General features: G+C 44.2%; 1 protein-coding gene and 1 long non-coding RNA gene across 6 annotated transcripts in view; one reads left to right on the top strand and one right to left on the bottom strand.

The window, feature by feature from the left end:
- LOC116978635 (C-terminal-binding protein 1-like) overlaps positions 1-24,804 on the bottom strand; it is a 109,136-nt gene that overhangs the window by 14,114 nt on the left and 70,218 nt on the right. For all 5 annotated transcript variants that reach the window (XM_033029919.1, XM_033029922.1, XM_033029920.1 and 2 more), the window contains 5 exons: positions 20,947-21,101; positions 8,785-8,929; positions 6,383-6,589; positions 3,946-4,160; positions 1,529-1,659 (listed from right to left, as the gene is read on the bottom strand). In XM_033029919.1, the coding sequence (XP_032885810.1) occupies positions 1,529-1,659; positions 3,946-4,160; positions 6,383-6,589; positions 8,785-8,929; positions 20,947-21,101 (853 nt within the window). The remainder of the gene's footprint in view (positions 1-1,528; positions 1,660-3,945; positions 4,161-6,382; positions 6,590-8,784; positions 8,930-20,946; positions 21,102-24,804) is intronic.
- Positions 2,077-16,359, top strand: LOC116978637. Its single transcript, XR_004413486.1, has 3 exons — positions 2,077-2,088; positions 2,750-2,754; positions 16,026-16,359. It is a non-coding gene; the product is annotated as an uncharacterized LOC116978637 (long non-coding RNA).

Below are 24,804 nucleotides of genomic sequence, written 5' to 3'. Positions count from 1 at the left end.
GATTAAAAACTGCAATGTGATGGATGGAACTACAATTACTGCACTGGTGTTTTTGTCATTCACCAATAGTTCAATATGGACAAAGGCTTCAGAGAAAGATTGAAACATGAGACATCAGATTCTGTATCCAAATGCAGTTTATGATGATATAAGCAAGAAGGGCAGTCATGTCAGACTTTGTTCCAATGAGATCTAAGGTTTGGGCTGCATTTGTGGAACATCCAAGGTCCTCTACTAATGGTGGCAACTCATTTGACTGCCAATCTGATCAATAAGATCAGCTTGTTAACAACAGGCAGAGGGTTCTCCGTGTGACCCATGTTAGCTGCATTGAATCACAAAATGGTCATCACATTGGTCAAGTTTCATAGTACAGTTTTATCCAACAACAGGGCTCATGGAAATAATTCTGTAACTTAGTTAATTTTCATACCAAACCAGACTAGCTTTAAAATCTGAAGCATGAAATTTGCTTTACACAAACCCCACCCCCCTGTCCCCTTTGCAGTTTCAACAGCTAAGGTTTTATCAGCAATAGATGGCCAGAAGAAATTAAGATATTAATACAATTGATACCAACACTTTTGTACAAAGAGGACGACTAGAGAAGAGTGGAGATAAAAGATTCCTTGCTTTCCCCCTTAAACATCAGTGCCTCTGCTGTCCAATCACTAATTGACAATAGATGTAAAGTACCTAAAGCAAAATACTGCAGATGCTTAAGTAAAAATCAGAAAGTGCAGTTTTAAATATACATCCTACTAATGCTCTGACTTTCAATGAAGCTCGAGGAATAACATCAGATTTAAAATATAGGTCCACCACCAATTTTCTGGCATTCTTGGTTCCAGGGCCTTTCTGAATTGCACCGAGGTTCGCGGCTCCAAGAGAAGTCCAACAGTACCAGAATGGTCCAACCTCGGCAGCAGAGCAGAAGAAACACTGGCCCGCAAAGTCGGCTATGGAAACGATTCTGTTGTCTCTGGCCAAGTCGGAGTTCCAGAGTCCCAGCAGCAGGGGCAAATTTGACCCGCCGATCGGTGCGGAAGTCCCGATGAGGTTCAGATCGGCTGCCTCACCAGGCCTAAGTGTTTCGGGGGGACATCTTGGGGGGGGGGGGGGAGAAAGGAGGTTTCCAAGTGCGCTCTCGTAATCTTGGCTGGATTAAAGGAGGTGCCGGACCACTAGTTGCCCGTAAATCGGTATTTATAGAGCAGATGTCAACTATTTCAGGTGATCAGCAATGCTAGTTCTGCATCTCACATTTTCAGCTGTTTTATTACCCTTCCCTTCCTTGGTGCATTCTTTCCCACCTAGCGCAGACCTTCAATTTAATTATTTGTTTTGCCCTTTCCCAACAATTTAAAATGATCTCACTTCTAATCTCAAGTTCTGATAGGCAGTTTAAAACGTTAAGTTTCTCGACAGCTGCTGCCTGCCTTGTCGTATCTTTCTGACATTCTGTTTTACCCTGACTTGATCAAGCTACCTACCCTATTTTTGGGGGTCACACCACATACTAACTCACCTGAAAGGTTCAGATTCGTGAACATCCAAAGCTGCCCCTCGTATCCGGCCATCTTTCAGTGCCTGTGCCAATGCTTTCTCATCCACCAGCCCTCCTCGTGCAGTGTTCACTAGGAATGCTCCCTGACGCATCTGTGAATCGGATTCATAATGCCATTAACAGCAGTCCCAGCACATACCTGAAGGGCAATGCTGATAAATTAAATGTGCAATAATTAATTAATTTAATACAATAATGCAACAAACTATATAATTGGCAAGCAGGACAACTTGGAGTGTGCAAAAAGCCAGGATTTTCCAATCATACATGGATTATAAACCAAACATATCAATCTTCTGCATGTAATAACACCAAGTATTGATCATCTCATAGATAGCTATGCAGAAAATTGAGACTGCAGAGAATTAATTGTAAACGTGGAACAATTTGCATTACCGGTAATTTAAACTGCTGTTCAATTATCTTATTCTAGCAATTTATCCATTTTCAAATCAGTTCACTACTCAATTAGTCAATTTCAGCAAGCTATTCCATTATTAAAAAAATGATCATAACTCACTGTAATACTGATAGCAAAGAATGCCTTTTGGACAAAAGCAGTTTCAAAAATTGGTGTCTTGCTCAATTGGTTAACTCAGTACAGACTTGAGATGAAGGGATATTCATGATCTGTCTGATTCATTGGGCAACTGGAGCATCAGACTTCAAAACTAGCAGTTCAAGTTTTTGATTCAAATGGGAAAATATCTAAAATCTGTACATATCAAAATCTGTAAAACTGATGGAAAAAGTTTTTGGGTCATTGATTCACTGATGTCCATTTGGAAAAAAAACAATTCAGGCTCCAGCAGCATATGGTTTTGTTGAGGGGAAATCTTGCTGCTGGAATTCGTCGAGGAAGTAAATAGCTGGACAGACAAAAGAGTCAGTAGATCTTCAGAAAGCCTTTGATAATGTGCCACATGTGAGGCTGCTAAGGAAGATGAGAGCAAATGGCATCAAAAGGAAGTTACTAGCATGGATAGCAGGTTGGGTGGATGGCAGAAGGTAAAAAGAAAGGCAATAAAGGGGACTTCTTCTGGTCGGCTGCCAGTGACTAGCGGGGTTCCGCAAGAGTCGGTGCCGGGGCCACAACTCTTCACGATGTATAATATTTGGATGAGGAGATTGATGGCTTTGCGGCATTGTTTGCAGATGATATGAAGATAGGTGCGGGGGCAGGTAGTGTAGTTAAAGCAGCGACTCTGCAGAAGGACTTGGACAAATTGGGAGAGTGGGCAGATGGAATACAGCGTAGCAAAGTGCGGAGTCGTGCATTTTGGTAGTAGGAATAAAGGTGTAGACTATTTTCTAAATGGGGAGAGAATCTAAAAATCGGGAGGTGCAAAGGGACTTGGGGATACTGGTGCAGAATCACCAAAAAATTAATTTGCAAGTCGAATCAGCAGTAAAGAAGGCAAACGCAATGCTAGCATTTCTTTCAAGAGGGCTAGAATACAAAAACAGGGATCTGAATCTGAATCTAATCTAATGCTGAGGCTCTATAAGGTGCTGGTCAGGCCGCATTTGGAATAATGAGAGCTATTTTGGGCACCATATCTGAGGAAGGATGTGGTGGCTCTGGAGAGGGTCCAGAGGAGGTTTATGAGAATGACCCTAGGAATAAGTGGGTTAACATGTGATGAGCATTAAACGGTACTGGGCCGCTCCTCGCTCAGGTTTAGAAGGAAGAGGGGGAACCTCGGAAACTTACCAAATAGTCAAAGGCCTGGATAGAGTGGATGTGGAGAGGATATTTTCACTAATGGTAGAGTCTAGGACCAGAGGTCATAGCCTCAGAATTAAAGGACGTTCCATTAGGAAGGAGATGAGGAGGAATTTCTTAAGTCAGAGGGTGGTGAATCTGTGGAATTCATTGCCACAAAAGGCAGTGGAGGCCAAGGCAATGGATAGTTTTTACGGCAATGCTTGATTAGTACGGGTGCCAGGGGTTATGAGGACAAGGCAGGAGAATGGGGTTAGGAGGGAGAGATAGATCAGCCAAATGGCCAAATTCTGCTCCTATCACTTATGAACTTAACCTGGTTTGCTATAAATTGTTCCTGGAAGTGGACTAAGAAAGCCAATCAAGTGTTAAGACATAACATAAATAAATAAAGACATAAATCAACCTTTTCTGCAATTCAAGGTGACTTTTAGAATCAAGTAATTAATACTTGGCAGTGATATCCATATATGTAGAATGAATTAAAAATAACTTTCCTGAAGCAACACTCTCTATATTGTATTCAAATTGGTTTTGTATTTGATTTAAACAATACCTTTAAGCAGCGTAACTACCCCAAGGATTTATGTAACAAATTAAGTTTATGGGTTATGTATTAATGCAATGAACCACATTACCCTGGCATTTATACCTGTTTGATGGTGAAGTCATTGATGAGGTGATGATTGTGCTCGTTTAGGCTGCAGTGCAAGGTCACACAGTCACTGTGAACCAGCAAATCCTGTAAGGTGCTAATTCTCTGCAGTCCAAGTGACTTCTCCACTCCATCTGGCAGGTACGGATCATAGAAGATCACGTTGAATCCAAATGTTTTTGCCCGCAAAGCTACTGCCTGACCAATGCGGCCTGCAAGGAGAAAGAGACATTTTCTTTCAGTCTTTAATCAAAGAATACTAATCAATAATTTAAAAAAAATAAAAAAATTATATAAAATTATATTAAACATTTTTAAATGTTGCAAGCTGAAGGGAGACAAGGGACCACTAGAATAGACAATGGATAAGTAGGCATACCCGAGAACTATATAAAAATACAAAGTGCCGGAGGAACTCAGTGGGTCTGACAGCAGCTTTGGAAGGAATGGACAGGCTGACAATTTTGGGTTAGGATCAGTCAAAACCCAAAACACTGCCTGTCCATTCCCTCCAAAGATGCTGCCTGATCCACTGAGGTTCTTCAGCCATTAATTTTGCCTTAGATTCCAGCATCTGCGGTCCTTGCGTCTCTGGAGGCATACTTGAGGTGAATTTGAAATATCGTCTGTCCATTCCATTCACAGCTGCTGCCTAACCCACTGAGTCCCTCTATTCCATTTTTGATGAGGCTTTCACTGGGGTCGCCTCAATATCCCGCAGCTCCGCTTTTACTCTCCTTTCCCCCACTCGTAACAAGGACAGAGTCCCCCTTGTCCTCACCTTCCACGCCATCAGCCGTCGCATACAACATCCAACATTTTCGCCACCTCCAAAGGGATCCCACTACTGGCCACATCTTCCCATCTCCACCCCTTTCTGCTTTCCGCAGAGATCGTTCTCTCCGTAACTCCCTGGTCAACTCATCCCTTCCCACCCAAACCACCCCCTCCCCAGGTACTTTCCCCTGCAACCGCAGGAGATGCAATACCTCCTTTACCTCCCCCCTCGACTACATCCAAGGACCCAAACAGTTTCTGTCCTGACTGAGGCCCAGCACAAATTGGAGGAACAGCAGCTCATATTTCACTTGGGTAGTTTACACCCCAGGGGTATGAACATTGACTTCTCCAACTTCAGATTGCCCTTGCTTTCTCTCTCCATCCCCTCCCCCTTCCCAGTTCTCCCACTAGTCTTACTGTCTCTGCCTACATTCTTTCTTTGTCCCGTCCCCTCCCCTGACATCAATCTGAAGAAGGGTCTCCACCCGAAACGTCGCCCAATTCCTTCTCTCCAGAAATGCTACCTCACCCGCTGAGTTACTCCAGCATATTGTGTCTGAGTTCCTCTTGCACTTTGTTTTTCTCAATTAAGTAGGCACAGAAACCCCTCAGTTGGAAAAAGTTGCTTGACGTTCCTCTAAAATCTCACCCAACCAGTGGAGACCATACTGAAACAAGGCAAGGATATCACCGCAGAGGGCCACAAGACTGGCTTGATTTGTTTAAAGATAAGTGCAAGTACTACTGAGTATGATGCTACAAATATAGTAGTTGAGAAAGTTCAGTTTGGAGAACCTATTTGCCTGTATTTGGCGCATAAGATTAGATAGAGCCACACAGAATGGCAACAGGCCCATCGGCCCGTTTTGCCCATGCCAACCAAGATGCCACATCTACACCAGTCCTTTCTGTCAGTGTTTGGCCCATATATAATCTACTTCGTGTTGACTGATCAATAAATAATGGCGCGGGTTCTGCATTAGGTCCTATTTCAAAGTGTGGTATGAACCTATTAACTTCAATTTAATATTTCAGCTAAAGGAATCCTATCCTTTTGGTTCAACACCCTCTGTGGACTGCATGGAGTACGTGCCATATTCTTGAGTGGGATTTGAACCCATTACCTTCCGATTCAGAAGTAACAGAGCCACCCGTTGAACACTGGCAAACACCATTAATCCAAATGCAGTTGCAACATGGGCTACACAAATCCAGGTCACACATCTGCTGCGTGCAGGTAACATAGTTCAACATTGTGCTACAAGTGGCAATAAACCTCATGACCACAGAGAAGGAAATAAGAATTACTAGCATGAATTTCAAGTAGATACTGCCAATTTGTACATATAACATGGGCATTTAAAATGCAATGCATTGAATGAAATTTGTTGTTCAGGATCACATACAGAATGGAACATAAAAGGACTGCAGGTAGACAAAAAATGCTGCAGAAACTCAGCGGGTGAGGCAGCATCGATGGAGAGAAGGAATAGGCGACGTTTCGGGTCGAGACCCTTCTTCAGACTGCAAATGACTGGAAGAGATCACAAGTTGTCAACCACCATAGATTAAGTGCTGGCCTGCTTTCGAAAAACAGAAGTGGAGAGCGAGGAAGACTCGCGCAGCTTGATTACACATTGTCAGGTAAACATACCCAGTCCAATGATGCCCAGAGTTTCTCCACGGATCCGAGCTGCTCCGGCTGCTACCTCGCGGATCTGTTCAACACTCGATACTCTTGTCCCCTCTCTCAAGGCCTGATGGAGCCAGGTTGACCGTCTGTAGAGGTTTAATATGTGACACAGCGCGGAGTCTGCCGTCTCTTCCACTGATGAAGCGGGAATGTTACACACTGCAATCCCTGTAAAATGGAATGAGATTCAACATTTACCACTAAACACCAGGGCTAAAATCATAATCTGAAAAAAACCAAAATGGCATACAAACAAGCAGTTTCAAATGTACTGCTAAACAATCTTACCAGTTTTGAATGATGCAAAGAAAACACTATTTCACAGTCTAATGATATAATTTGAAATCCCCATTGTTATCTAATTCCTGTTAATTTCCATCCATTTAACTTCTACTCATAAAATGTTCAGATCTCCTCAGTTCCAGTTCCCCACGCTTCACCAATCTCCATTGTCCTCCCTTCATTTCTGCTGTTACATCCTTACACAGATTGGTTACATTCACTACCAAAATGACACCACAATCAAGGGAAAAGGTGCCAGCTTATCAGATCAAGATCAGTTTGTTTCATTGCAACGCTCTCTAATTGCCATGGGTGCTGTTGTCCAAACAAGCTTATCAAAGATAAACACATGGAGTGGGGGGGAGGACAAGGGGAGAGGATGCAAACCAAGTCCTAGCTTCGAAAAAAGATTGCAGCATCACCACTTGAGGAAGTGATATCGCATATTGAACACTGTTAGGCAAAATGTCTTCTGGAAGAAGAGCCAAGAATTGAAGTGGCAAAAGGAAAAGCTAATTTTTAAAAAAACTCCTTCCATTGGCGTGCTGCAAGTTTATTTCTTATATAATGATTAAATAAATTGCTCTGTTTCAAAAACCCTGGGCAGCCCTTGTGTTAGATGCATGAATGTCTTGTCTTCTCTTAGTTACTGTGTAGTGCATTTGATGTCAATCATATTTATTGCTGACATCATAGTATTCCGATTTCCAACACAGGAAATTACAAGACGACAAGCAGCAAATTATATTAAAAGCTAGCAAGTTTACTTTTAGTGTTGACATTTTCACAGTCTAGTCTCATCAGTCAAGAGATCTTGCAGTTGACTCATTCATAAACGTTTTATTTTTATGATCAGGCATTGCTAACACGGCCAGTATATATTGTCCACCCCTAATTACCCTAACAAAGGTGCCACCTTCTTTATCCACTCTGCCTTTCGATGGTGCTCCCATAATGCTGCTGGGAAAGGAGTTCTAAGAGTTAGACCCAGTGACAATCAAAGAAAGGGAATATTTGTGTGATTTGGAGGTGAACATGCAGGTTGTGGTATCACAGTGTGTCAGTTGCTCCTGTTTCTTGATGGTAGAGGTGATGGGTTTAGGGGGTGCTGTTTAAACTCACCCAGGCGAGTAACTGCAGCCTCTTTTGTAAATGGTACTCACTGTAGGGACAGAGCACCAGTAGTGGAGGGAATGAATGTTTCAGATGGTGGATGGGTTGCCTTCCTTATGGGCTGCCTTGTCCAGATGGTGCCAGGCTTCATTAAGATTATCCATCAGGCTCTTGACTTGCCCATTTTAAATAGTATGAAGACTTTGATGTGTCAGGTGACAAGTTATTTACTGAATATACAGCCTCCTCTGCCTCAATATTTATATAGCTGTTCCAGTTTAATCTCCAGTCATTGGTGATCCCCAGGACATTGATGGAGAATCCAACAATAGCAATGCCATTAGATAGCAACGATAAATGATCGACTCTTCATTGTTGGATATGGTCATTTTCTGCGATTTTCAAGGTGTGAATATTACTTAGCATTCAGTTGTCTAGAAATGATTGCACGCAGGCATGGACTGTTTAACTTGCTGAGGACTTGTGAAATAAACCAAACACAGCAAAATGTATGCAGCTGAAGATAGAATCTGGACAAATTATGTGCTCACTTTTCTATTGAGAACGGCCTCAACATTCTCAGCCAACATTTGGGGAGACCAACATTGGAAGCAGGCAATGAAAGGCTCCAATTCACCATTTCAGAAGCATATTACAAAGCTCTTGTATGCTGCCCCAGTGTGAAGGGAAAGTCAGTGCTTCAGGTCAAACTGTATTAGTAGTAAATTCTCTACTTGCTGGTCATAATAAATTTCAATCATAAGCAAAAACAGATCAAAACTACTGCACAGAAATCCTCAGGCACAGCAAACAAAGCAACTACTTATCGTAGAGAGCTCATTTATAGGTAACACTGTATCCATACGATTACAGAGTATGCATTACATCTGCAGAACAAAATGGTTCTGACACAGAGTTGACTCTCCACCACCTACCAAGTCCCATAAATAAACAGCCCCAGCTCTTACCCAAATCAGCTGCAGATTTGATGTCAACATTGTCATAACCGCTGCCGATCCTGACAATAATTCGAAGTGCTTTGAATTTCTCAAGGTCTTCTCGTGTTAACGTAATGGTATGGTACATTAGAGCACCCACTGCTTCATTCAGTACCTGTTTTAAAAACAAACCTCATCAGCTTGATTATTAATTTCTTCATGTATATCCAAATGAGTACAGCGCTTTTGTAAATTAGAGCTCAATGATCAATTCAGTTAATTTTCTAAGAAAAGCAAGATAGTATAAAATAAGAATGAAATAAAAGGCTCAAGCCCGATAGCAATATATGTGATCTGAAGAACCAGTCTGAAGAAGGGTCTCAACCCGAAACGTCGCCTTTTCCTTCTCTCCGTAGATGCTGCCTCACCCGCTGAGTTTCTACAGCATTTTTGTCTACCTAGCAATATATCAAGGCCTGTTCAGGTTAGACACAATGAAGATGGACAACATAAACCTTTCTCTGCACCATCAAACATTTACAACAGATATTCGGTATGGGTTCAATATGCCATTAAGACCACCCAAGCACCACATCTAAGTCAAGTGTAAAATATCATACAATTTACTTTCATTATTTTTGGAATGGTAGCTCAGTGTTGGATATTTCCATGCACCTAGAAATACATCAGCTCTTAGTGAATGGAATTCCAAGGTCACTACCCAGCAATTTCTCTCCTACAAAGATTTATTTTACTTCAGAGAATATATACACATTCAATTCCACATTTTCACATCATGTTGTTCTAATGACTTAACGTTAGCATTTCGATACAACACTCGTTAAGAATTTTAATCTCAGATTCCAGTCACTATTTGCAACAGCAGGAGAGAATTAGACCTTCACTATATAGTCTTGGCAGTGCCTGCACCAAGTTTCAGTGCATTCCTCAGGAATGGTGTTGTATTTGCAGCAGCAATTTGCAGATGGAAGCACTCCGTCTTGGGCAACATTAAGCATTGGATGACCAACATGCATGTCTCAGGCAGACCAGAAGGATTATTTTATCAAGATCATGGTTCTCTAGCAGTTGATACACAGAATATATAACAAGGGCACAGGAACAGGCTCTTCAGCCCACAATGTTTGTGCCAAATACAATGCCTAGATACTGATCTCATCGGCCAGTCTGATCCATATCCCTCTATTCCCTGCACTTCCATGTGTCTATCTAAAAGCCTCATATGCCACTATCGTATCTGCCTCCAGCAACACACCTTGCAGTGCATTCCAGCCCCCCCCCCCCCCCCCACCACTCTGTGTATAAAAAAAACTAGCCCCACACATCTCCATTAAACTTTCCCCCTCTCACCTTATAGCTAGACCCTCTAGTATTGGTTATTTCCACACAGAGAATAAGGTTCGGACTTTCTACCCTAATTATGCCGCTCAATTCTATATACTAATTTCAAGTCTTCCCTCAGCTTTCAACGTTCCATAGAAAACAATACAAGTCTATCCAACCTCTCTCTGTAGCTGAAACCCTCTAATCCAGGCAGCATTCTGCTAAACCTCCCTTGCATCTTCTCCAAAGCTTCCACGTGTTTCCTGCAATGTGGCAAACAGAACTGCATGCAATATTCCAAATGCGGCCCAACAAAATTGCGATAGACCTGCATCATAACTTCCTAACTTATATATTCAATGCCCCTAGCAATGAAGGCAAGCTTCCCATACGCGACTTTACCACCCTATGTACTTTGGCTTCCACCTTCAGTGAGCTATGAAATTGGACTCCAATATCCCTCTGTATATTAATACTATTCAGGGTCTTGCCATTAAATGCAGACTCTCTCCTTGCATCCAACCTCCCAAAGTGCAACACCTCACACTTGCTCGCATTAAACTCCATCTTCCATTTCTCCAGCTAATCTATATCCTGCCGAATCTTCTGACAGCATTCCTCACTATCTGCAAATCCTCCAATTTTGGTATCATCAGCAAACTTATTCACCAGCCAATCTATATTTACATCTAGGTCATTTGTGTATCACAAACAGCAGAGGTCTCAGCACAGATCCCTGCGGAACTCCACTGGTCACAGATGTCCAGCCAGAATATCTACCTTCCATCACGATGCTCCATCTTCTATGATTAAGCCACTTCTGAATCCATACGAATTATCTCAGTTCACCTCCCTGGAAACAGCCCTTAAAGCACAAAGTCCTGTATTTATGTGGCAGTTTAGTATGAAACTGAAAAGTACACTCTCATCACTTCCCAGACCTACTTGGCATGTGAAAAAGATGACCATCCCATTTTCACATGGACAGCAGAGTGTCACTGATGTTCCGACAGCAGACAAAAGGGAGGCTTTTTAACACCAGCCAAGCAAGGTCTTGGTTAGGGCTGGATTTACGTATAAGCTAGACAAGCTTAAGCTTAGGGCCTCGAGATCTAGGGGGGCCTCGGCCCGCTCCGCCAAGGTGTATAGAACTTTTGACATAGTGGCGTTGTTACAAACCCTACCATCGGTGGCGCTGTGCTTGCGATTCCGGAGGCTTTGGTGGCGTGGGGGGGGATTAAAATGCAGGTGAGGTTTATATTAGTTGTGGAGAGGACCTCCTACTCTTTGCCCGCTAACCCTGGCCACTCCACTGCCCTCCAGCAGCCCGCAGCCGTCGCCTTACCTGCAGCCTGGACTCAGCACCGGGCCTGAAGTTTCCATGCTGCAGACTCCAACTCCCCTGAGTTTGACTGCGCTGGGTCCTAGTACTAGTCCCCTAACCCTGGTAACCTGGTGGCTGTTCCACTGGGTCTTCACCATCCCCCTCAAACAATGTGACCCCAGCTCTTCCCCACCCACACTACAGTCCTCAAACCCCCCTACCCCCCTACCCCCTGACCACCCACCACCCCCCCCCCCCCCCCCCCCCACCAGACATTGCCTCGGCCTCAGTCCACTCACCTGCCTTCCTCCGGCCCCAACCCACATCCCTGCCGTGTGTTCACCATCCCCTTGACCTCCCCCTCTCAGATACCGAACGGTCTGTCGTCAGCAGAGGCCTCACCTTTGTCCCCCTCCGTCCCCACCTCAATGAGTTCCGTGCCCGCCGCGATTTGGAGCTCTTCTTCCGTCGCCTCCGCCTCACACCGTTCTTCCATGCAAAGGAGTTCTCGCCCCCATTGATGATCCCTTTTCCCGTCTCCAACGGACCCCCTCCTCTTGGACCCCCTCATGGCCATTGGTACAATGAAATTTAGGGGTCACCATCCAACGTTGGAACGGGAGAACATTCTCAGCGGCTTGGACTTCCGAATTGGCCACTTCCTACTGGAGATCGCGGTTCCCGAAGTCCACAGGCTGAGCTGGGCGGAGATTCACGCTGGCGGCCCTCGGCAAAGGGATCCCAGGGGTCCGCAATATTGAAATCAGCGTGGCCCGAGGCTGGGAGCTCTGCAAACCACAGCTCCATGATGTTGAAGCAGCAGACCTAACACTCCAGAGCTTCAAACGGCTATCCAGGTAAGGCATCGCCCGCTCCGCGATTAATCCAATATGTATTTTAAAACCAACTGTTTAATGACAACATACAGTAGGGTCTAAAAGTGTCACACTGTCACTGTCGGGTTGTCATGCTCCTCAGATGGAGTCACAGATGGAGCAGGAGGACACCAGACGCCTGTGGCAGGGGCTACGGACTGTAACCAACTATCGGAGCAGCCCCCCCTCAACCGGATGTGCCAGCACCTCCCTAGCTGATGACCTGAACTCCTTCTACGCTCGTTTCGAGTCGGGCAACATCACCCCAGGTTTGCCGACTAACGACAACACCGTCAGCGTGCTGGCTAACAAAGCTGAAGTGAGGTCCATTCTCGTTGTCCGAGCATGATGTGAGGAGAGCCCTGACATGGGTGAAATCGAGGAAAGTTGTAGGTCCAGATGGCATTTTGGGGCGAGTACTTAAGTCTTGTGCTATGCAGCTAGCTCCGGTGCTCACTACAATATTCAATCTCTCACTAGCCAAGTCCGTGGTCCCTGCCTGCTTCAAAAGATCTTTCATTGTACCTGTACCTAAAATTGCCTCCCCAGCTTGCCTGAATGTCTACCGTCCGGTGGCCCTCACCTCAGTAGTCAAGAAACACATCTGCGCCTTCCTCCCTCGCAACAGCCAGAAGGGGGGCTATGTGAGGATGCTGTTCATAGACTTCAGTTCAGCCTTCAACACAATAGTCCTCACCAGACTTGCTGAGAAGCTGCTGGAATTGAGACTCAACACTCCCCTGTGTGCCTGGGTCCTGGACTTTCTCACCGCCAGGCCCCAGGTAGTCAAGATGGGAGGAAATACATCAAAGTCCCTCACCCTGAGCACAGGATCCCCCCCAGGGTTGCGTCCTCAGCCCCCTATTGTACTCCCTGTACACACGTGACTGCGTGGCTAGGTTCAGCTCCAACTCTATAATCAAGTTTGTTGATGACACTGTGGTGGTGGGTCTGATCTCCGATAACGATGAGAAGGCCTACTGGGAGCAGGTGGCGTGATCTGACACTCTGGTGTCAAGACAACAGCCTCCTCTTGAATGTCAAAAAAACTAAGGAGCTGATCGTGGGCTTTATGAGGGCACAACATCCGAGGACGTACACACCATTGATGATAAATGGGGATACTGTGGATAGGGTGAGCTGCTTTAAATACCTGGGAGTCCACATCTCAGAGGATCTGACATGGACATCACACGCTGCAGCACTGGTGAGTAAGGCAAGACAGTACCTTTACCACCTCAGGCAATTGAGGAAATTCAGTGTCTCTGAGGATCCTCCAGTGCTTCTACTCAGCGGCTGTGGAAAGCATCTTGTCCGGCAACATCACAATCTGGTTTGGGAACTGCTCTGCCCAGGACACGAAGGCTCTGCAGAGAGTAGTGCGTTCTGCCGAACGCACTTTGGGAACTACACTCGCCCCCCTGCAGGAACTATACATCAGAAGGTGCAACTGCAGGGCCAACAAGATCATGGGGGACCCCTTCCACCCCAGCAACAGACTGTTCCAGCTGCTACGGTCGGGCAAACACCTCCATTGCCATGCTGTGAAAACGGAGAGGATGAGAAGGAGTTTCTTCCCACAGGCCATTAGGACTGTAAACTCCTATCTCACCAGGGACTAACTTTACTGTACCAATTTACTGTTGTGCGGTGTCTTTTTAAAATTGCTGTTTTTGTTCTCTTTTATCCTCCCACAAATATGTAATATGTGAAGATGTGATTCTGTTCCAGTTCTGTTTTGTAGGGTTTTTTTTGCACAATCCGCAAGCATTGCCACTTTTCATTTCACTGCACATCTCATATGCGTATGTGACGAATAAACTCGACGACATGACTTGACTAGTCATGGGGGTGGGGGATTGGGAGGGGGGGGGGGGGGGGGGCTCACAAGTGAAATAGCTTAGGGCCTCTCTTCAACTAAATCCAGCCCTGGTCTTGGTGCTGGATTGAAACTTTTAGTGATAAAGTACTTTAGCAAACAACTGATAATCGGTTCAGAAAACCGGAAAGAATCCACCATCTTTTCCTAATGTTTCTTTTTTCTAGACCACTCGCCATCAGAATGAGGGCCTTGTTATATGCATTATCAACACCCTTTTCCTGGACCTTTGTATATGAAGCAGACAAACTGGACGAAGTCGAGTGACTGATTGTGCAGATATGAGCAACATACAGTTGCTCTTTAACTTGCCTATATCAGTCTTTAGTTCATGTCTTTAGTTCATGCTCCTTCTCCACCAAACCATATCCCCAGCACTTTCATGTACTGTGATCTGGGAGTGAAGGGGACAAATAATCAATTGAACCAGCTGCCAAAGAACAAGGCCATTTCAAACGGGTTGCATTTGTGCAAGGACATTGAGTCCCAGTAGCTGAAGGTGATGATGGCATATACAGGGAGACTTTAACCACATGCATCTCTGCCTGGGATAATCATTTGGTAAACCTATATCCTTCTTGATAGATTGAGCAGAAATCACCATGCAACATACAAAAAGACTGAGGGGGTGCAGCTCCAGATTTGATCGGGATGTTTTGTATTTCCTACCCATTGAATAGAATTCCACCACAGAGAAGTCATATCGAATTTGGATTCCCTCCTCAAGTCTCATTTCTGAGTGCACACACACATGTTCGGGCATTTACAAACAAGCTCTAATTCATCCTTTCCAACCTCTTTTCCATGCAGACCCCTGATCGGCTGAATGGTGGCATATTGGTGCAGCGATAGAGCTGCTTATAGACCCAGAGACATGGTTTTGATCCTGACTATGGTCGCTGTCTGTACGGAGTTTGTATGTTTCTTCCATGATCGCGTGGGTTTTCTCCGGATGCTCTGGCGTCCTCCCACACTCCAAAGACGCACAGGTAGGTAGTAAATTGGCTTCTGTTAGGTGTAAATTTTCCCTAGTGTGTAGGAAAATGCTAGCGTACGAAATGACCACAGACTCGGTGGGCCGAAGGGCCTGTTTAAAAGTTGTATCTCTATATTCTAAAGTAAAGCAGAGAGTAGGAATAAAGGGGCTGGTTGGTTGGTTGGCGGTGACTAATGATGTTCTGTAGGAGGTCGATGTTGGGTTAACCACTTTTCAAGTTGTATATGAATGATTCGGATGATGGAATTAATGGCTCTGGGATAGGATTTACTCGTGTTTGAAAGAGAATGGGGTAATCAGAATGTTTTATTGTGCACAGGTGTTCATAATCTCGTGAATTTTATTGAGTTTTTTGAGATGTTAACAAAGTGATCGATGCAAATACAGCTGTGGATGGTATCTACATGAATTTCAGCAAGGCATTTGATAAAGTGCTTCATGATAGCTGATCCAGAAGATAATGGTGTACGAGATCCACGCTGACTTGGTCATTTGCATTCAGAACTGGTTTACTCATAGATGACAAGGATAGTTGTTATTCAGGCTGGAGGTCTGTGACCAGTGGAGATCTGCAGGGATCTGTGGTGGGATCACTGTTTATATACAAACAACTTAGACGCAAATATGGTTGGGTTGGTTAGTAGTCTGCAGACAACACTAAAATTATTAAAGTTGAAGACAATGAGAAAGGTTGAAATAGGTGAAGAAACACCAGATGGAATATGAGCAAGTGTTAAGTGTTGAATTTTGGGAGGTCAAATGTGAGAGGAAAGTAAACAGTTAATGGCAAGACACGTAACAACAATGATGTACAGAAGGATCTAGGAGTTCAAGTCCATGGTTCCTTAAAAGTGGCAACACAAGTAGATGAGAGTGGTAAAGGCGGCACATGGCATGCTTCTCTTTATCAGTCGGGGCATCGAGTATAATAGTCAGGAAGTTATGTTGCAGTTTTATAAAATATTTGTTTGGCTGCATTTGGGTGTGCATTACTGGTCATCCCTATATGGGAAAGGCGTGGAGGCTTTGGGGAGGTTGCACAAGAGAGGTTTACCAGAACACTGCCTGGATTGGAGAGTATTAGCTATAAGAAGAGGTCGGCAATACTTGGATCAATTTATCCTGGAGCTTTGGTAGGCAGAGTGGAGAAGTATCTAAAATGATTGAGAGGCATAGATATGGTAAATTTTCCCCACGGTGTAAATACCTAAGACTAGAGGGCAAAACTTTAAAGTGAGTGGGGCAAATTTTAAAGCAGACGTGTGGGGCAGGATTTAATTTTTAAAAAGAGTATTAGGCACCTGGAATGCACTACCAGGGTTGGTGGTGAAAGAAGATGCAATACAGGTGCACAACCTTTTATCCGAAGATCCAAATAACGAAAACCTCCGAATAGCGGCCATTTTTTCGGTCCTTGAAGAAAGGTCCTTGAAAACGTTCACCGAGGGCGGCCCGCAGAGGTGACAGCGGAACCTCCGGTCGGTCCTCGAAGAAAGGGGAACTAAATCCCCATTCATAAAAGAGAAGGTGAGGGTATATTGCGCGGGAAGGTTAATAATTGACAATATGCTGCTGCCTGCCCGCTGAGTTAAAAAGTTCCCACGGTAGACTCACGATACACAGTGTATCGTGAGTCTTGCGTGGGAACTTTTTAACTCAGCGGGCAGGCAGCAGCATATTGTCAATTATTAACCTTCCCGCGCAATATACCCTCACCTTCTCTTTTATGAATGGGGATTTAGTTCCCCTTTCTTCGAGGACCGACCGGAGGTTCCGCTGTCACCTCTGCGGGCCGCCCTCGGTGAACGTTTTCAAGCGCAAGCACGGAGATCCCAGAGACCCACAGCCAACAGCAGCCCAGCCCAGCCCCGCTCCAACTACAGAGGAAAACTGCAAACTGGCCGGAGACGTCAGGACCACCAGAAGCCGTTCCCCGAGCTGCGCCCCCTCATCGGGACACCGACCCCCAGGCCCACTGCAAGCACGGAGATCCCAGAGACCCACAGCCAGCAGCAGCCCAGCCCCGTTCCAACCAAAGATCGTTGGTTCCAACTACAGAGGAACCTGGGTTGCGGATGACGGGGCGCAGCTCGGGGCGTCGTAGGGGCCCATCGGGGAGCGGGTTCCTGTTGGTCCTGACGTCTCCGGCCACCTGCCATCCTCCGGGAACTGTACCGCCCTTGCAGGAGAGTGGGGTTGTTTGCAGTTGCAGAGGGAGGGGGCAAGGGCGGTACAGTTTTCAGTCTCAGATCCAGTCCAGGGGGGTGGCCGGAGACGTCAGGACCAACGGGACACCGACCCCCAGGCCCACTGCAAGCACGGAGATCCCAGAGACCCACAGCCAGCAGCAACTCCAGCCCAGCCCCGCTCCAACTCCAGGGGAACACGTAGGGGAAGAAGCTGATGGTGTGCAAGGTACGTCTTGTTCTTGGGGTGGCGGATGAGGGGGCGCATCTCGGGCTGTGGGCAAACTGCCACTTGTCGCCGTAGCTGCCCATCCGGGAGCGGATTCCTCTGGAGTTGGAGGGGGAGGGGGGTATTGTGCTGGACAGGGAGACACAGCGGCGTTTTAGACTGGTGGGCAATCACTTCCAAAGTTCTGCCCACACAGTCAGTACACCTCTCCTACACTGCATTTCATACAAACATTTATTCTGCAAGAAAAAACTACATTGAAGACACAAACTCGCGACCGAGTAACTGCCGGGATCGAGGCGCAAACTCGCGACCTAGCTCGGGGATTCAAGAATCCCCGAGCTAGGCCGCCCGCCTAAGGGCATGTAGCCCCGCTAGGATGACATGAGTGCGAGAGGTGATTCAATGCTGCGGGCACATTTACAAATTCAGGAATTCATTCAACACACTGCATTTCATACAGACATTTATTCTGCAAGAAAAAACGACATTGATGACTCAAACTCGCGACCGAGTAACTGCCGGGATCAAGGCGCAAACTCGCGACCTTGCGATATGAGCCGAGCACTCTACCACTGAGCCAGCCATTAAAATCTACGCTAAAAAATTTCCATTCCGAAGACCGACAAATTCTGAATTACGAAAAGTGTCTGGTCCCAAGGCTTTCGGATAAAAGGTTGTGCACCTGTAGTGGCATTTAAGAGGCTTTAACAGGGCTCATGGATATGCAGGGAATGGAGGAATATGGATCACTTGCAGGCAGATTAGTTTAAATTGGCATCATGTCTGGCACAGACATTGAGAGCCGAAGGGCCTGTCCCTGCAGTGCATTGTTCTATGGACCTATCATTTATACTTTTATTTTCACAGTATGATGAGGGTCCCTGTGCTGCTTTTTGTCGATTCAGAAGTGAAACATTTCTTCTTTGTTGCCATTTTTCACCTTGCCCGTACTTTCATATACTCCATCTCACACTCTCCCTCTCTTTATTTGCATCTCAGGGAGAGGCCAATATTCACTACAATCTCTCAGGCTTCCAGGGTCATCTTGACGACAATTCCTTCCCTCCTGTTTCCTGTATGGATTAGGATCCACTTTCTCAATTTCTCCAGCTCCATCATATCTCTTGATGACAACACCTTCCACAAGCTTCTGTAATGTCTTCCTTTTCCATTTCCATGGTTTTCCCTCCAGGATAGTTGGTCGGTCTCCTAATTGCTGCAGTTTCCAAACTACTACTCTTATCCCTCCCTAATCAATCACATTGGGAAAGTGGTTCCTCTTGTACTCGCCTTCCGCCTCAATAGCCATCATAACAAGTTACTGACCATAAAAATGTTATATTTCTCTCTCCACAGCTGCTGCCCGACCTGCTGCATACACCTTTTTTCTTCTTCTTTCAGATTTCCAGCCGCTGGTGCTTTTGGCTCTTTGAAAATATTGCCATGTTTATTAAATATTCCGTACTACTTCGGGGTTAGCAGGGAGAGATAGATCAGCCATGATCGAATGGCGGAGTACACTTGAGGGGCCGAATGGCCTAATTCTACTCCTCTTCTTTATGACCTTATGACTTCAAACCCCAGAGCTGCGTCTGGTCACACAAACAGAAGATAAACATCCAATAATTCGTGGACATTAAACCTAATTATATCTAGGGTCAACCGTTCCTGTTCAGTGAAGCTGGAGAAAAATGTCAAGTTTTGGACTATGCTGGCTTCACCAGATGCTCAAAGCTGGCAGAAATTACAATTAAAAAGTTAATATCACCAAAAACACCCAGCTTTTAACAGAGTGGAAGATGTAATTTTTTTTTGAATATGCGGTTTACAATACTAGTTTCAGCAACAAATATTAACAGAGGAAAACTAAAAGTGAAGTTGAAAGCCAGCAATATTAATTGTGTATTACTGCAAAATAATCCAGATGCAGAAAACACTAAATAAAAACAATACAGGAATGTTTGTGTCAGATGACATTTGTGGAGAGGGTCATAATTAACATTTCAGGCTGATGACATATTAGAAATGATCATGGTTCACTGACACAAAACACAGGCTCCATTATCTTAGAATGTAAATTGGCCACATTCAGTAAATCTTTGCGCTCAAAGTACCATCTTGTTTTCAGTCTCCCTCTCAAAAAACCGCCAGGTGATCTTTCCTAGAACATTATATATATATATCTTTTGTAGTGTGACCATCATACACCATGTGTAAGCTGACCACACAATATTCCAGTAACATACATCTTTCAAAGATTATCCGTGACTATCATTGCTATTTCATGTTTTAATTATCCATTTTCAGCCAGCGAATCACTTACAATAAAAAAAAATGTCCCCTTCTGCAGTTTTCGCTCCTTCCCATTTCATATTTATCTGCTTATTTTCAGTGGGATGATGCAAAAACAGCTGACCATATATTGATATTAAGATGGGAATATCTAATTATATGTTTTTCCTAATTATTGTAAACCATGCTACTTGTCTGGCATCCTGCGATGGATGAACTAAAATTCTGGCAGCTGTTATTACCACCTTTGCCTCTGCCAATATGACAGCTGTTTGCAACCATGTTTTTATTGCAACTCTTCTCCTTCCCATAAAATCACCACAAAAGAAACACTCTCAATAAGTAAATTTACCTTTCACGAAGTGCCTATTCATTGCCTTAACAAATTAATATCTATTGACAAAGAACAGGTGATGTACTGAAATGAACGATCACAATCAAACCAATGCTGCCTTCACCCAACATCCATGCAGCATGCTCAGCAGCAGGAAAGAGTATTAAAATATTTCTGCCTCGAATTCTGATGAACAATAGAGAATACAATTCCAATTTATCCATTCAAATCAGTCCAGTGGATGCTTCGTCATGTAAACCCACTAGTCAACCAACATGGACTACTGCTTCTAAACCTATATCAAAGCAACATTTGAGATGGCTGCTCAGTAGTAGTTTGCAGGGATGCAATTTGTCTTGGGATTTTCTCCCTCCTGAGAGATATACCACAAGTCCCAGAAGCTGTGGCTTGGAAATATTGTATTGCACTGGAGATTTTCCCTATATTAATATACCACCACATTTTAATAACCTCATTCTAAATAAACCCCCTCAAGAGGAAGGTACATAAAAACATGCAATACCAAATGCATATTCCCCGTGGACCTCATTAACACTTCTTCATGAGACATGATCCAGGAGACATCTGTATCTGTTATTTAGTATTGCAAACATTTATTCTGGATGCTTGTGATTTTAATTAAACAAACAATTATTCACCAATAACCTGGGGCATCAGGCTTTAATGAACAGGAAGTAAACCATCCAGTGATCATCAGGATGCTCCTACCTTCTCGTGTATCTCCTGAGTAGACTGTGCATCACAGAAGGCCACCGTTGCCACATCTTTTAGGACTGGCATCTCCACAGTGCAATCGCGGCCATCCAACAGCGCCACTAATGGGCGTGGGTGCATCGGGCCATTTAAAATGGGAGGACGAATGCCTAGAAATAAGTGGAACATAGACAACAAATTCAGCAACCCACAAGAATTCTTACACATGGTTCTTACACTTCTAACTTTTTCCAATTTGTCATGGGCACAAGAGACTGTATATGCTGGAATCTCAAGCAAAGTACGGAATATTGGAGTAACTCAAAGTTAGGGAACTTCTGTAGAGGGAATATACGTTTCTGGTCAGTTTTCAGAAATCCATTTTAATTTCACTTCTCATTCTGTCCTGTCTGTCTCTGGCCTCTTCCTCCTACAGAACTAGTCTGCAGGCAAACTGGAAAAACAGCATCTCATATTCCGCTTTGGTAGCCTATAATCCAACGGTAGAACACTGAATTCTCCTATTCCAAATTATAACTCCTTATGTATGCACATTCTTTCTATTACCTCCCACCACCCTAATCACTATGTTTAAGAGAGAACTGCAGATGCTGGTTAAATCGAAGGTAGACACAAAATGCTGGAATAACTCAGCAGGTGAAGTTGCATCTATGGAGAGAAGGAATTGGCAACGTTTTGGGTCGAGACCCTTCTTCAGACTCTAATAACCATGTTTCTTTCTCACCTCTATACACTCATCTCCAATTTACCCCTCCCATCTCCTGATAACCCAATTTCCCTTATATTCCCCCTTTCACCTTTATTCCTCCATCTAGCTTTACATTTCACTCCTGTTTCTTTCTTTATCTCATACCCCTTGTGTCCTTTTCACCTTTAGCCTTTGTCACTATCTTCATTCATCTGCCATTTACTCCCCCCCCAATCACTTGCTAAGCTTTGCCTCATCCCCATCTTCCTTTTCCAGCTTTCTCCCCTCCTATTCCATCAGTCAGGTCCCAAAATATCCATTCCTTCCACAAATGCTGCCTGACCTGCTGAGTTTCCCTAGCATCCCCCACCCCAAATTGCCAGCTTGTCTGAAAACATTCCTCTCACGTGGGTCACAGAAATGAGCAATTAAATCACAATCTGGAATCAAAACGTCCTTGAAGTGCAACATCTCCACAGACACCTGAGATACAAATCATTGTTAGACACAAGCAAGATGCCAGATGACTGAAGAGTGGCTAATTTTATGCCTCTATTTAAAAAGGGATGCAAAGCCAAACCTGGGAACTATATAGCTGTACCAGTAAGCCTAACACCTGCTGGAAAATTACGAAAAAATATCCTAGCGATAACATATCATTCATTTGGAAAGACCAGGGTTGACTAGTGATAATCTGCATGGTTTTATGCAAGGAAGATTGTGTCACATGTATTTGATTTGATTTTTTTGAAGAACTAACTAAGAACGTTGTCGGAGGTAGGGCTGCAAACGTGGTCTATATGGACATCAAGGCATCCAATAAGGTTCTGCATGGCAAGTTGATCTGGAAGGTTAGATTGAATGGGATCCAGCGAGAGATAGCTAACTGGATCCCATTTCATTGTAGAAAGCAAAAGGTGGTGGTGGAAGTTTGTTTTTAGGACTGGAGGCCTGCAGCTGGTGGTGTACCTCAGGGATTAATGGGGGGATGATTGCTGTTTGTCACATATCAAAAAATTGGTGAAAAATATACAATCATGTTTCTTTGCAGATGACACTATAATAAGTGATAATGTAGACAGAGAAGGTGGTTATAAGAATTACAGCAGGATTTAGATCAGCTAGGCATGTGGGCAAGGGTTGGAAAATTGAATTTAATTCAAAGAAGTGCAAGGTGTTGCATTTTGGCAAGTCAAAACAGGACACTCACTGGCCAGTGCCGTGGAGCAGAGGACCTTGGAGTACAAATACAGTACATATTTCCCAGAAAGTGAGAGCATAGGTAGATGGAGTGATAAGGCAAGTTTGAGCACATTGGCTTCCAGTCAGGGCATTGAGTATAGAACTTGGAACAAAATGTTGCAGTTGAACAGGACATTATTGGGTTCAGTTTCAGTCACTCTGCTCTAGAAAATATGCCACTAAGCTGGAAAGGTGCCGAGAAGATTTGGGAGGATGTTGCCTGGACTTGGGAGCCTGAGCTATAGGGAGAGATTGGACAGGCTAGGACTTTATTCCTTGGAGTGCAAAAGGCTGAGGGGTGATCTCATAGGCGTATAAATCATGAGGAGTGTAGATTGAGTGATGGTGTCGAGTCTCTTATTCTCAGGGCAGTGGAATCAAGATCTGGAGGGCATAGATTTAAAGTGAAAAAGAAAAGATTAAATAGGAAAGAGCTGCCAGAGGAAGCATTTTGAAGCAGACACAATAACATTTAAAAGACGAAGGTAGACAAAAGTGCTGGAGAAACTCAGCGGGTGCAGCAGCATCTATGGAGCGAAGGAAATAGGCAACGTTTCGGGCCGAAACCCTGAAATCCAGCTTCTGCAGTTCCTTCTTAAACATTTAAAAGACATTTGGACAGGTTCATGAATAAGAAAGATTTAGAGGGATAAGGGCAAAACAACCAAATTGGAACAGCTTCGATGGGGCATTACTGTTGGTATAAAAGAGTTGGGTCACAGGGCCTGTTTCTGTACTGTATTACTCAATAACAGTCTCAAATTCATCTGCATCCTCTACAGTGCAATCACATTTTCCCCCAACAGTGCTCTCAAACTGTGGTTTGATTCATGCTGTATCAAACTCAATTAATAATCTTCAGCTCAAAAGGTTAACCAATTCTCCTTCCATAATCGTTGCCCAATCCGCTGGGCAAAACCTGAATGCCTTTATAGTTTATGCAGATCAACGACAGAACTGAAACAAGTCTGAAATGGAAGTGTAAAGTGGTGGTCGCGGGGAGAGCATGATGGAATGGGCAGTAAAACAGAGAAAACTACAAAAGAGAAGATCTGTGATAGGGACATCAGTAGCAATCTTCAGGTCCCTCATGCTGCTTAAAATATAGTCACAGAGGGCATCCTGAATAACATGAACAACACTTAAGGCTGGCTGGATATAATGAGGTGCATGCAATTTTTAATGTGCAATGTATTTTTAATTTATCGATAGATCAGCTTCAATTACGTCAAAACGCTGCTTAATTAGGCCATGTAATCTGAAAACCATCATGGCATCAAAATTAATCTACACATGGAATGAATGAATTATTTTTTTTTATTAAATGTTTGTTCATATGATTAGATGCTATATGTTCCAAATCAGGTGAATTTACCAATATACCAAATACATAGAATAAAAGCAAAAACAACCAAAAAAAAATCTCCCTCATTTCTGTCTGTGGAGCAGGTTCTAATATAAATTGAAAGAGGCCTTTTCTAACCCACAGCGCAGAAATGCCAAAACAAACTGTAGCAGAAAGGGCCGTGAACACCATCCCCTGGGTGGGGGCCCCCAAGTGCCATATTTCACCTGAGGCACAGTTTCAGAAATAATTTCCAGATGTGTCATTTGTACCTTACAAAAGGAATTAAAAAAGTATTTTGCTGTGATTGACGGGAACACATGGAAGCAATGAAGAGTTTGAATATCTCACTTAGTTGCCATTATGTAGATTGCTATTTCTCAAACAGCTGCAGGGTTTCTGCACACACCCTTCCACCACCTCCCCCCAACTTCACTCCACCCATGCCAAGACTGATACAGTTCAGTAATGTTGAGGGAGATCCTGTTATCAGCCGCAATGCATCCCGCGCCACTCCCAATATCAATGCAAAAATCAACCTCGCCACTTTTTATACCAAGGCCCAGCAGAGCCTCAA

The sequence above is a fragment of the Amblyraja radiata genome, chromosome 11, assembly GCF_010909765.2.
Source record: "Amblyraja radiata isolate CabotCenter1 chromosome 11, sAmbRad1.1.pri, whole genome shotgun sequence".
NCBI classification, from domain to species: domain Eukaryota; kingdom Metazoa; phylum Chordata; class Chondrichthyes; order Rajiformes; family Rajidae; genus Amblyraja; species Amblyraja radiata.
This window is presented reverse-complemented; position numbering and strand designations above follow the sequence as displayed.